Genomic DNA, 14,502 nt, shown 5'->3' with positions numbered 1-14,502 from the left:
CCAACCCTACCTGCGCCGAACAAGTTACTCTGCTCTCCGGAGAGGAAAGGAGAGGGAGAAAAGGTGGAGAAGTGTTGTGAGGGGCCATGGAGGTTGCATGTTGGGGAAGCTTACTGCATCTCCAGCAGGAGTTCTGCTGTCTGAGTCAGTCTGGCATGAATGCTGATGCCACGGGGGAGATAAACATGACGGGAAGAGGCAAACAGCAGTATTCAGTTTCAACTTCATGTTAGACTATGAAATGATTTACACTTGAAACCGAAATATGCCTCGGTGCTGCACTCCCTGGCCTAGATTTGAAAATTCTTTTTCTTTCGGATAGAAATATTTGGGATTGTTTTGTCGTATGGTATGGTATGGATGTTTGGAGAAAGCACGGTGCAACGTTGTCACTTAAAAATGTTCTTATGTTTTGCAGACAGATTTCAAAATAGGCACCTCATAGAGCTGCTCCATAATGTCAAAAATCATAATCAAGAATCAAAAAAGTCTCTTTAATAGTGAATTGCTTTGCACCTTAGATATAACTCACAAAGAAACTGATTCAAGTGACAATTAAAACGTAAACATTTTATTTAATATATATGATGTGTTTTCAAATGTGCTCATTATTTGTTGTGAGAAAGGATTGCACTAGTCCTGAGGATAGATGCACATCAAACTCCAAGCCGGTGGTGGACTCAGAGGGTTTAATGGGGCTTGGGCGGAAAAAATAAAAACGGCACCGAGGCACAGACGTTCGTGATATATTTATAATGAAGAGAGGGCATCTACTGGAGGGAGAGGGCACTTCACCATGTTTTGTCCACTGGAAGGGCACCTTAGAGGGCACTTCATCAAGTTTTATTCACCATAGGAGCTTCCAAGAGGGCACTTGTGCTGCATTTTTTTGAGCATGGCTTGACCAGGTTTTTGCAAAACAATGGCTACCTCAATCGCAGGGAGATGAACTAAACATGCCGCACTCTGCTGTCAAGGAAAGGAGTGCGCTGGGAATACAAAAAAAAACAGTACAATAATAATTTTTACTCAAACATCTTGTTTTCATAACCATTCGAAGCCAAAGTGTGGTGTGTGTGTCTTTTATAAGAGACAGTAAAACAGAGAGAGACATGTTTGTGTGTGTGCTTTTGTGCCTTCGTCTGTGTGACCTCCAGCTGTGCATATTAGTGTGATCCAACAACGTTTTTCTGCTAGTGATAGTCTCACCTCAAGGAATCAGCTCGACTGCTAACCTCATTCGTTTTCATTTGTGCTGCTCAGCCGAACACTGGAACCATTCTGGAAGCCCTCCAACACCCTGCCTGCTTTTCGTAAACAACTTCGAGAAAGGCTTAGGCAAGAGAAAGAAAATTTGGCACGGACCTAAAGCTGTTCAGATTTTTTTTTAAAAAGTGATGACAGGGGGGATGAAAACTGGATGAAATGGATGGTTATATGTTGCAGAGTAAGGCAGAGGAAATTATTCAGCATTTCCTTAAATCAACAGCTGTTTTTGGACTTTATGTCCCAGACGTGGGATAAAAGAGCTCACCTTCACAAGATTATCAAAGGAAAATTTGTAAGTTTGTGTTTTTTACCATCTTGTCCGCCCTCAGTTTCCTCCTCCTAATTAATTTTTCATCTCCTTGCTCTGAAAACTGCTCAGCTCAGGCTATAAAGGGCCATGCATCCCCACCAAAATACAGCTAAGCACATTAGCTCTATCCCTCCCAACCAGTGCTGTCTCTCCCCACCCACGAATTTCCCTTCATGTGCTTGCCCTTCATGTGACTTTTGTGAGCTAATTTGGAACACAAACACTGGGTCAGATGAGTCCTGCCGGCAGTAGAAGTGCTAATGAGGATTCAGGCGAGGGAAGAAGCGAATGATGAACCTCAGAGCTGTCCCTTCTATCCAAAAAAGCAGTAATGATCCATATCCAAGAGAGCTGGTTACAAAACAAAGGAATCTAGAAATAGAAGAGAAATCCTGGAGGTGCACAATAAATACAAATAGAGAATAAAGGGTAATATTGCCCTTGTTTGTGGCCAGATGAATTTCTGTTCCCCTCTCTCAATAGCAGCATGTTTTCGCATCTCTTCTTTTATGTGTTGCTACAGCTCAAAGCCATGTCTGTTTTTGTGCCTGGCCTCTGATGAATGTGATATACCATTCAGAATGAGCTTTGGGTGGTTAGGGCTGTCCAGGTAAACAAAGGCTTCCCGGACTATAGACACAGAGATCGGGCGCTATCCCAGCTTCCTCCCGCGTTCAGCGGATTACATTTCATCCTGGAGACGGGCACTGCAAACCCTCGTGGTTGTTATGCCGAGCCCTCCCCCCCCCCTCGCTACACATAATCGCCGCAGCTTGAAAGAGCTCATAAATCAGCCTACCACAATATATCGTAGAGGGAAAAATGCGGCCCCTGGCATTTGAGACGGCACAATGCCAACCTATGAGCAGGCCAATTCCACCCTTTGTATTCAGCAGAGAGAAAAAAACAGAGAGACTGTTTGGTGGCTCGCTTTCAGATGTCTAGTATGCCCACTCACTGTTCTCCTCCCTGTGTGTTTGAGCGTGTGGGTTGTTCCATCCTTTTTTATGTTTATAATGCTGTTCCTTCATTGGCATGAACCTTTAGTATTACTTAACTTGTCTCTTCGCTGCAATTGGTAGCTTTGCTTTTCTCCGTCAACAATAGGTACAATTACAACAGGAGCAGGTCTCACACAAAGACAAATTTACAAGTTTAAGCATTTATATTGCAAATTAACAGGAGGGAAAAATACAGAGCAGTTTAACAATGGCCAGAGTAGAGAAACAAGAGGTCTGAGAGAAGATACTGTATTTTACACAGATGTGCTCATTATTATAAACTTTAGATTGCAATCACTATACTGCAGTGTCTTTTGTGTCTACTTTTTATGCCATCAGGCGCTAAAATTCTACCTTCACAGTGATCGAGCTAAAGCTAAAGGGGTCCTTTCATTTTCTCATGTGTTTGCTTGCATCTACCTGCTATCTTGTTTTTCTCCTTCTGCAATGGAAGATCAATGTGTTTGAGCTAAACTGGGAGGTTTTACTGCTAAACGGAGAACGCCAGGCATTGATGTTCTGCAGGCTCGTCACTCAGTCTCAGGCCTGTCCTGGGAGATAAGTCCCATGGCCTGCTTAAGCTGATCAATGGCAGAATCCATATGAACCCTCCCCCGCAAGATTTGCTCTCTTTGTCTTTGTCATTAACTTGTTTTCTTCTCCTATCAGTACTTTGCACTCTGGATCTTACCCTTTTCATGTCATACTTCAGAGAACGTGAAGATAAGCAATGCAGAAGGAATTGAGCTCTGTAATTAATTTGCCTCCATAACAAAGCAGCTTTTTGCCTCTTTACATCTTGTACAATGGTTAATTGTTGAATGGTTCACTGTTTTAACTTAAGGACATAGAATCGTGCCCGTTGTGTTATTACCATAAAAACTTCAAGAAAATGTATCCGGCCTTGTTGGTGGGTGCCTCCCTTTCCCTTGTGCATCACAGCCAAGGCTAATTCTGTCATAAAACATGATGTAATGCATTGAAATTTGCTGCATCCTCTCCACGTCACCAATAGACTTCTTTTCTACCACCTCCCCCGACCCTCCATCTGTCCTCAGCTAAGGTCAAGTCCAAATGTGCCCCCACATTCTTCGCCTGCGCCAATGGCGTCCATTGCATCATCGGACGCTTCCGCTGCAACGGCTTCAGCGACTGTCCTGACGGGAGCGACGAGGAGAACTGCAGTAAGTCTCAATTCTATAGCTCTTGTAATGGTCATATAGACTGTGGTGGGTGGAGTTCTGAATATGTTCTTTAATTGAATGCAGTTATTCCTGTGAAATCTGAGCAACGTATTAAAGGAAAAGTCCTGCAAGTTTACATCCAAAAGGCAGTTTGCTCATAACGAACTACCCAGCAGTTTGGACACTAAAGTTTGCAATAGAAAGTCTTAATTACAAACTGGGGATGTGGAGGTTTGAAAGGCATCAACCAGACAGGAAGAAAGAAACTGCAAATATCTGTAGGAAACGTGACTAGTATATAATATAAGAGATTATATAAGAGAGAAAGTCTCTTTTGAGTGCCATTATGGAAGAGCAACACTGAACTGTGGGATTACTTCTTTAAAAAGTGCAGTAAGTAATTCTGGAGAAAGATAATTGATTGTTGAGTCCTGATTCCCAGACTTAACAATAACTGTTGTGGTTTAGACAAATAAAGACCAAACGCACACACACAACAGCAGGCTGGTAAAGAAAACAAAAAGCAAGCCTTATTAAATGAAGCTGGCATCCACTAAACAAAAGGCTGGTAACAAAACAGGAATAATGTAAGTGGAAAAACAGGAAGTGACTAAACCAAAAAAATCCAGACCATGACATCAACCGCTTTTCTCTAGAATCACCTACTGCACCGTAAGCTGAAATATATTTTGTCAATGAACAAAAAATACTTAACATATAGTTAACATATAGTAACATATAGGAGCGAAGGTAGTTAGACTCAAAAAATCCAACTAAAGAAAGCCTTTGTGTTTTCATCACACTTTTGTATCTCTTCTTGTCTTCTTCCCCACTTCTCCTACCTTTAGTTTTTAATGTGTTCCACTGTGAACCAAAACATGAGAATACCTCGCTTACAAAGCTGAACATACTGGTGTTTTTCCAGAGGTGCAGCACACACTTGATCATCCTCCTTTTATGAGATTTGTTTCTATTCATCAAGGGCAGGTGAGGTCAGAGACAGGCACTCGAATTTATTGTTCAGCCTTGTAACTTTTGCCTTGCCTTAGTTTTGTAAATGTCAGAACAGTATTTCTCTTCCTCTCGTGTGAAGCAGGTGTTCTTTATGTCCCTTCTTTCAGAGGAAACTGACAGAAATCTAATTCTATAAAGAATTCAGTTTCTGCACTGTTGCTGCCCCATCCGCTCACTATCAAACCCTGCATTTAGAGCAGATAATAATAGTGGTGACAAGGTATGAATGGCAAACGTAGAGAATTCTATTACCTTTTCAAATAAGTTTGAGTCGTTTTTATTTGTTTGCGTGCTTGTAAGTCATGACTCTGCGCCCTCGGGTGTAGCTTTGTCCTTTTACAGGTAAATAATACCCATGCTGTATTGAATTGAAGGACAAGGGGGACATCCAGGTGCAGTCTCCATTATCAGGCATATAGGCTCTCCTCTCATGACCCCATCCCTGCTTTCCCAGCGCATCAAGCCAATCACTCACCATCGTCAGAGGCAGTGTTCCTAGCCTGCAGGGCCCCACGCTCACAAATCTAATCTAGCCATTTAAATGGAGCTTTTCTCCACGCTCCCAGCACAAAATGCGTCACCACTGTGTAATTGTCTGGATCTTCTCACAAGATAATTCTGCCTCATTTTTAGAGGAGCTAGAACAAAGGCAAAACCAGAACGTGTGCTTTTTAGGAAGTTAAAGTTCTGGGCAGGATTTTTTAGAAGATCATTATTTAATTCGGTTTGATTTTTATCAGACTCCACAGATCAGATGATAGTAACGCAGACTGTTTTCATGAAAAATCCCCATGAAAATGGAATACCGATGTTTTTCTTTGATATTTAATCATATCAAAGTGGTAGGATTACTCTCACCCTGTAGCTGGGATGGGCTCAACATTTTATTTGCTTGTAAATCATTTTTTGCGCTCTGGAGCTTGATTTTCAGAGTCGTTGACATAGTTGCGCCTGTTTGTCAGGTAACATTGAAAGGAAACCTCTCACTGTAACCTTGTTTGAACTAACAACTGACACTTGACTTCTGCCCTGACGCATCCACAACAGGTAACCCACTGGTGTGCTCAGAGGCTCGCTTCAAGTGTCGAAATGGCCACTGTGTAGACCGAAGCTTCTTGTGTAACGGCCAGGACAACTGTCAGGACAACAGTGACGAGGAGCTCTGCCTGACTACAGCGGGTAAGTCAAATGTCAAATTAAGTCCTATGTATGAGATGATCATAAATACAGAGAGGAAAGAGGAAGTTCTCCTTGAAACTGGAAATGGAGCATCTACTTTTTTTCATTCATAGAGGCAAAATAATTAAGTATGAAATAACTTAAAATAAGACCAATCCAAATATTGGCAGCATTAGATCATCAAACTTCATGCAAAAAGACAAATATATGTATGCATCAAGGGCAACACATTCAAGTGTGTTTACAGGTCTTGCCGAGTACTACTGCATATCTGATAAAGAGAAGTATAAAGCCTTTTGTGTCTCTGGTGGCTAAGCTGCGTTGTGGGTAATGTAGTGCCAGGTTTTGTAAAGCAGCCCACTGATCTAGCGTTGCACTCCTACAACAATGTCGGACTCATTATGGACTGTTAAAAAAATAAAGAAATGATCAAAATCGATAGATACTTTACAAAACCAGGATCCTACATTACCCACAATGCAACTTAGTACTCTCCAAGACCTGTGAACACACTTTAATGTGTAAAATTGGTGGAGTTACCCTTTAGACAGCAAATTAGAAAGATATTAAAAAAACATAATACACAGCTTACATTCATACATGATGTGTAAATATAAATAATTTGTTGGTACTCCACCAGTGATCTATAGAGTCATAAAGTGTGTCAATGTAAAGACATTTGCGTGGGATGTAAACACTCTGCACTAATAAGTGAAATATACACTCACTTGACAGAAGTAGGTGTTTTGTACACAGATTTCAGGATGTGAATAAGAGGCTTCACAAACACCAGCTGGAGGCACCGTATGCACAATATGTGAATTGATGTCTGTGTTCATTATCTCGTTAAAAGCAGCACTTTTTAAAAGGAGTATATAATACACACTCGGAAACTGAGTCTGAGATATGAACCAGCCGGTTAGAGGTTTGCTTCAGGAAACATACATGATTTAAGCTTAAACTGATGAGACAGAACAGTTCATAATCTGCAGAATTAAAGGACCGACTGCTGTAATGTTGTTAAAAATGACATGCTAACAATCGCTTGATGCGGAGGTAACAATTAGCAGTCCCTTTAACTTGCACCATGATTACACAAATCTTGCGAATGATCATGTCGGTGATAATCTTTTATGGAGAATTTGGGTGATACTGTGAGATAATCTGCACACGGCACACTAGAAGCCTTAACGCACTGCGATCCAGTCTGTCAGAAATAGCTACAGACACCAATTATGGATGAGTAATATCTCTCACAATTAAAAAGGGAAGTCTTGAAACAGTCGTCTCTATCTCCTCTCAATTTATCCGCTTCATTCAGAGTTCATCCCCGGCAACAACACACTGGGCCGTAATCACTGCCACTTCCGCTTGTTGTGACAACCTGGAGTTTGTTGAAATTAATCAGGTTATAATTGCTGGAAAAACTGGCAGAGAGCTTTGTGGCAGATTTTCTGCACAGGTGGAAGCTTGTAGATAAGGCACTTAGCTTTTCTATTAAACAGGATTGAATGATTTTAGAGGAGTTGGGCTTTTTTTTTTCACTCGACACGTCACATCTTCTGATATTTCTGACAGCATCACTCGGGAAATGTTTCCTGCAGTCTGCGCCTCACAGCACTGAGACTGAACTTTAGCTTTAACATTCCTCTCACTCTGCCTATCAGACTCTTAATAACACACCACGGCATCGTCGGTATAATGTTGTGATATACGATGGTATTGATGGCATTGTGCTGACTTGGCATTGTAACACAAGCAGCAGCAGAATCATCCCTGACAGTGATTCTGATGTCGTCTCGGATAGAATGTCTTATTCCACTGGCACTTCTCACACGCAGCTGCTGCCACTATGGCACAACTCTCAGCTCCTGTCAACACTTCAGCTGTACTTGCACTGGCAGGACGACGTGATTCCTGCCAGCAGACCAACTCTAGTGTGCATATAACCCCAGGCAATCAAATGTGGACCAGTGTCAGTGTTTCTTTTTCTCTTTTCTCCTGCGTATCCCTACCCTTCTGTCTAGGTACTGCTGTCACATTGATGAAGTTGAGTAAACAAAAAAAACGTCAGTCAGAATCACAAAACAGAAAACAGGCTGTGTGGAGTACATAACAAAAAGTCGATGTTATGTCAGCGCCTACAGCCCATAAGACGGTAATGTTATTACCAGTACTGAGATAGGCAAAGTCAGCAGAAACTTGATTTAAACTCAAGAGGCAAAAAATGTCTGATAAAGAGTCTACAGAATATAAACACAGCAGAGCCTGGTGAAACTTTTCAACACCATTTATTCTCTTAAGTTAAATGAAACTGTTCAGTTTCTCTTCGACTATGAAAAATGCCTCATGCCAAATGGTTCCTGGAGATAATTAGTCTGCTTATTATGATTCAGTATACCAACCAGGGTTCAACTTAAAGGTTTTTTATTTTTATGTCCTGTTGGGGTTGTGGTATTTGCCCTGAGTTCAATTTTGCTTTCCCCTATAAGAATTATTTTATTCATTAGCAGGGACAAAAGTTATTTGTCATGTTTAAACTTTATTTAAAAGTTCACAATGTAGTTTTGGGGAAGAAATTTTACGAGAAGATAAAAATCTTTACTGATTGAATAAACAAACTGTCCTCAAACACAATTTCATACTGTTTTACTGTGTTTATATTTGCCAGGCCCTTCTTGTAGCTACCTTTCGAGCTTCAAACAGTGTTTTGGGGCCCTTTGTCCCCTCAAAGGCGGCTTGTTTATATGGAAATACATCAAATAACTATTTCAGAGTTTGTATTATTACCTCGATAATATTGTAAATATTGACTTTGAGTTTTTTTAGTAAATGAATCAGAACAAGGATAGTTACATACATGCAAAACGAAAATATCGAGTATATACGCATATACAATCCAAACATTAAAAAATGAAACAAAACCAAAAATAAATCACACTGCAGGACTCCAATATCCACTCATTTATTGCACCAAAGCAGTGACATTTTGAGGAACACTGCTCATCACTAGATGCAGAGCAACAAACAAATGTAAACTAATTTTCCCAGGATAATTGAGCTTGCGCTTATGCTTATAAACATCTTTACCCGCTGCCATTTTCTTGCGAGTGCCTGATCGGTACTCTGCATCTGCAACTCTCAACAGATATGAGACGGAAGCCAGATGTCTGCCTCCTTCACTACACCCATCATTGGCTGCAGAAAAAAAATGAGTTTAGTTCTTTCTCACCATTTGGATTTTTGGCAATCCTTATTGTTGAGCCCAACTTTAATAAACTTAAAAGTGTTATTGATAACATTCAGTCACTAAATGTGGCATTACATCTTCCCCCTTCCATTCCATTCACTAACCACTGTTCGAATCATCTGCCAGACGTTAATGTTGCTAATGCTAGCTAGCTAACGTCAGGGCGGTACAGTTGCTGGGGGCATTCTTACGTGATAATAACAGAGTTACACTCTTACACGGACAAACAAAACTACCATTTTGGACTCGACAAAGACTTTAAAATTATAAATTCACATTCATAATAATGCTTTTAAGGAGAAGAGATACTTTTATTCTGCACCTTTGTACAAGATCTGTAGATTATTTTTAAAAAAAGTAGATCTATATTTATATTTTGCATTATTAGTCAAGCTGATTTACTAAAATTCGTACTATCTTTATGTGTGTGTGTCAGTGTGTTTTCAAAAGAAACAGAAGAAAGGGCACAAAGAAAGGGAGTCCATCCGTCATCACACGCCCGTCCTTTTCAGATTCCACAACTCAATGCAGAGCCACAGATTTTCTGAATGGAACTGTATTGTGATGCAGAAATATTGATCGATGTCTGTGTCCAATGCACTACATTTTCTTGTTGACAAGTGAACAATACCAACTCCGGTGCCGGCTGGCAGAATGCAGCTGAGTCTCGTTATGGCGTCTGAGGCATTAGATCTGAGAGCGTATTCTTCACAACAAATACTGGAAGGTGAAACAATCGAACAACTCATTGTTAGGAGAAAACCTAAGACAGGATGAATGGGAAAAATGTTTCACACAGTTAGAGTTCACTGGTGATTACTCTGTAGAAAACATTCTCAGTTTATTACAACTCCTACTTTAATCATAAATTGTTTTATGCAATGCTCATGGGCTGAGAGAAGATCCAAGGTCTAAGCTTTATGATACATGATAATGCCAGTACAATAATTGTACTCTATTTCATATTTAAAGAAAGTGTTGTGCCTCGCTTGGGTGTTTATTTAAAGCCCCGCTAAGGCTGAGAGAATGTTTTCAGTACCAAGTTTTATCTTTTTCTCGTCAAAAAAAAATGCTTGAATTTACAGCTTTCAAGCAGAGCAGTGTGCAAGTTTTCAATTCAGCTCTCACAGAAATGTACCAGTGCACCTACTTGTAACCTGACAGTGTTGGGAAGTGTTGTTGTATCCCAAAAGACTCCCTGTCAGCACTGATTTTATAGCAGTGTTTGTATGTATGGAGCACAAATGACCTAAATGTTCTCCCGCTTATTTTGCTGCTGAAAACTTGTGTAGCAGCGTAAAGTACACGTGTCGAGAAGCTGTGATTTCCGTGTTTGTCTGACCTTCAGAACCGATGAAGGAAGAACAGCTCGGGGTTTTTTTTCCTTTGTTTTTTTGTTTTAGTTATTTATTTTTTATCATCACCCTCTCTGGAGTGAAGGCATCGCTGCAGTTTGACTCTTTATTTCTTTCCTGTATGCACACGCACACACACACACACACACACACACACACACACACACACATTCTCACCTTACATTCTGCTCTGACTTTGCCTCTCTCTATAATAAGCACAGACCTGCAGGTGACAGATAAGGCATACAATATCCGCTCTAAGCCACCTGAGCCCAGCATCTCCTTCCTCACTTTCCCTCCTGTACCTCTTCCTCTGTTCAACTCCTCTTCCTCCTTACCCATAATTATTCGCTCCAGTGTCTGCACATTTTGTGCCTCGATTTGAATAGTCTAGTGAGAGATCAGCCTGTCAGCGGACGCATCAGCGCCGCATTTATGGAGTAGCGTTTGCTTATCCTGCCCTGGAGGTGTCCGATAATTAGACCCACAGAAGCAGCGGCGTCCTCCCAGCTCTCTTTATGCCTCCAGTGTTTTTATTTCCGATCAGAGTGATTTTAAACAATTTGGCAGTGTTAGATACGGACAGAGCAGCACAGAACTTTAATGTTTATCGTTTTATTTGATGGGTAATTGATTTTTGAAGTAGAGGAGAGTTGGCAAAGTGGCAATGTAACAATACGCAATCTTCTATAAATGCATTGGTGCGATCATTGCACGGTGAGATAGGAGGACTAGGAAAGGGGAGCCTGTAATGTATATTAGAGATAAAGAAATGGAAAGTACTCCATATAACAATATATTGTGAACCAGACAGGGAGTCGCGAGGAGCGATGAATAGCAATGGGCAGGAAGATGGAGGTAAGCAAACAGAGACAAGTGATTTGGTAGAGAGAAAGGCAGGTTTCTGGATAGAAGTGAGTGAGGGGTAGCGATAAGCCAGAGAGGATGAGGGCAGCATCCATCTCAAGTCGGGCCCCGAGGCCCGAGCACCAGAAACAAAAATGACATGAAAGCTAGCATAGCAGAGCTTCTCTTTACTCTCCCTGGTCTTCCCGGCTGCTCATAGCAGGACGGAGAGAGTGTGCAGTGATGGAGCACATGTTTGCCCCTGCAACGAATTGTTGTTGAAACACCGCCGCGGGGCTCACAGGACACGGCCTGATGCCTGCGGAGCCCTCGCTGAGAACAAGAGAGCCGCTCTGCATATCCAAGGAAGCATGTGCATGAGTGCCTGAGCACACTGACACAAGAGTCACACTAGAGTCCACTGTGACTGTTCTGCATGTTTAATTGCGAATAATAAGTCTGCAGCCTCGAGATGGAACTTTCTGAAGGTCGCGGCACCGACAAGGTAAAGTACAAAACTGATGAGCACAGAAGTTAACACTTTTTTAAAAAACAGTGTCTGAGAATCCCCTTAGAGTCGTTTAAGAAAAGTAATTGATTTAAAATGCACACATCAGCATCTCTCATTACGCATTAATTAACACAAGTAAGAAAAGGAGTATCAAATAGTTGGGGGACTGTGTGAGAATGATTAATTCTCACGTCTCAAAGAAGCTGCATCTGAAGTTGTTCTGAAGGAGTAAAAAGTAGCTGACCAAGGGGAAGTGATGTGAAGGTGGGAAGGAACAGAGGGCCAGAGGATGAGGGCTTCAAAAGCTCTCAATGCCTCTGTGTGTTTTTGAAGATAAGGTATGCTCTGTGTGGCCGCGGGCATCAAAGGTTTGTTTTGCTTGTGTGTGTGTGCGTGCATACATTTCAATGTGCATTTGTTCTTTCAGTGAACACCACACACACAAACACAAACACACACACACACGTCCAAGTTTCGTTATGTTCTTCGTTAAAACTTTGAGATGCTGTGACAATTACATTTCGTGATGTACCGTAGCTTTCCCACACGCCACGAGGAAGATTTATGCTTTCACCGCCGCCTCTCCTGTCGGCTATTTATTTTAATACCAGCGCAATAAATGGACTAATAAAAGGCAAATGAATCCTTAAACACAGGAAGACTTTCACCGCCTGATGTGCACAAACACTTTGAAAGCATCAGCGCATCAATTAAGGCTTTTTTGAACAAAAGGGGCAGCATCAATACAGCAGACCAAAAAGGTTTTTCTAGTGTTGACATTCGGGGCACATCTCAGAATACATTTACGCAGTTTGCTGGACAAATCCATTTACATGTGAGTTAAATTACAATGCATTGTAAACAGAATTATTTATAGTCTTTCTGCTCTAGGGTATCTTAAATCACTCTTTACAATGAAGGAATCACGCCCGAGGGTGGGCCTTTGTTTACACACCGCCTCAATATACTGTATATTATGCATGTTTTTTAATGTCCAGACTCCTGTGGAGACGAACAGTAAGTCCCTCAGCAGACTAAAGAATGCTAATGCCAACTATACTGTGTGATTCAGGAAGTAGAAGTGGCTTTTAAAATTGTTTTTTCACCAGTGACCTCATCAGAGTCATCATTGGCCTACAGGTCCTCAGAGAACTGTCAGTCAGAGTGAGACGTTGGGCAGCGAGCTGACGATTAACATTAGTCTGCTACACGAGTACGCTGTCAAAACAGAGGCAGCCGACATCACTCTTGACCTGGAGTGGTTCGAGGAAAATTAAGCCACCAACTAAACATGTTCCAAGATTTAGTGGAATTAAGTGGCAGCAAGACTGTTTGGAGAACATGACTGTGTATAATTAAACTTGCCAGCTTCTTTTTGATAAGCCTTTCAGCGAGAATCACTTGTTTCACAGAGCTCGTCAAGGGCATCTGGCAAGTAACAGTGTCTGCATGACTAAAATTAATATGATCATGGCAAGCAATAATGTGTAAAATTCACACGCTCATAAGCTTTATTTTGGCCACCGCCGCCACATATCCACAAACCTGCCAATGGTACAAAAAGCAATTTTAACCTCCTGGTTTGTGTATGGAGCACCGCTCTCTGAGAAGTCAAATCCCTCATTTTAAACTCCAGGGATGCTCCCCTCCCACCGAGAGTAATCTGCAGCTTTCTATTTGTTATATCCTCCTAAGGCTGTGTAAGAACTACTCGATAGATCCACTAGCACTGCATCTGCTGTTTTGCATAAGCACTATGTATTCTGCAACCAGCCATCACAGCCCTGCCATTTACAGCGCCAATAAACACCAGTAATTCAGACGGGGTTGTATATACAGTGACTGTGTGCTGACATCTAGCAGTAACTCCTGCCTCTCCATTAGAGTCACCAGTAAACTAGACATTCATTTATAATGTCACTCTGATACATAAAGAACAAAGAATGTCAGAGTGATTAAAAGTCCTTCGGTCCGTATTCAATATTGGTATCCTTTTAGCTTGCTAATAGCTTTTCACACAGCCACGTCCTCCCCCATTGATTGCTGCCAGACTTTGGGCCGGAATAATATAGCCGCTATAGATTAAAATGACAAGTTAATCCGCGTGCAATTTTTGAAGTGGAGACGTGTGTGACGCTGAGATGTTGGTCCATTCATGCCCTTCGTCAGTAGCACTCAGGGCGCTGGCACAGAGAGAAAAAGGTGTAGGAGGGAGCATGAAATGGCGCAGGGGAATATAATGGCAGCAGACTGAGGAGTGGGAGTGGAATGTAATGATGCCAGTTCATCAGAGCCAACGCACACTTGACAGGCACAAATGGGGAAGGTTGCACATGTCACCGCCCATGGATTTGAACTCTGGAAAAAGTTTCGGGGGCTTTTTTATTTTTATTTTTTATTTTTAAAGCCTACAGCACTCTCAGAAAGCAGTGTTGAGTTGCTCTTGGTTGTTGGTCTGCAGGAGAGGAAGGCAGAGCAGCTGCCAAGATGTTTTTTCACTGCTGCTGCTGGCAAAGTTGAACTGAGGGGGTGGTACAGCTTCCTATTTACATCATTTAAATTTGAGATGAAATTTTTTTACAG

The 14,502-nt window shown here is 41.5% G+C and overlaps 1 protein-coding gene across 1 annotated transcript in view; it reads left to right on the top strand.

Annotated features, from left to right (window-relative positions):
- The window catches only part of ldlrad3 (low density lipoprotein receptor class A domain containing 3), an 82,465-nt gene that overhangs the window by 38,055 nt on the left and 29,908 nt on the right, over positions 1-14,502 (top strand). The window contains exons 3-4 of the mRNA XM_073472316.1: positions 3,639-3,764; positions 5,826-5,957. Of these exons, the coding sequence (XP_073328417.1) occupies positions 3,639-3,764; positions 5,826-5,957 (258 nt within the window). The remainder of the gene's footprint in view (positions 1-3,638; positions 3,765-5,825; positions 5,958-14,502) is intronic.

Source organism: Pagrus major, chromosome 8 (genome assembly GCF_040436345.1).
Source record: "Pagrus major chromosome 8, Pma_NU_1.0".
Taxonomy (NCBI): Eukaryota; Metazoa; Chordata; class Actinopteri; order Spariformes; family Sparidae; genus Pagrus; species Pagrus major.
Note: the sequence above shows the minus strand (reverse complement) of the source record. Positions and strands in the feature narration are given on the sequence as shown.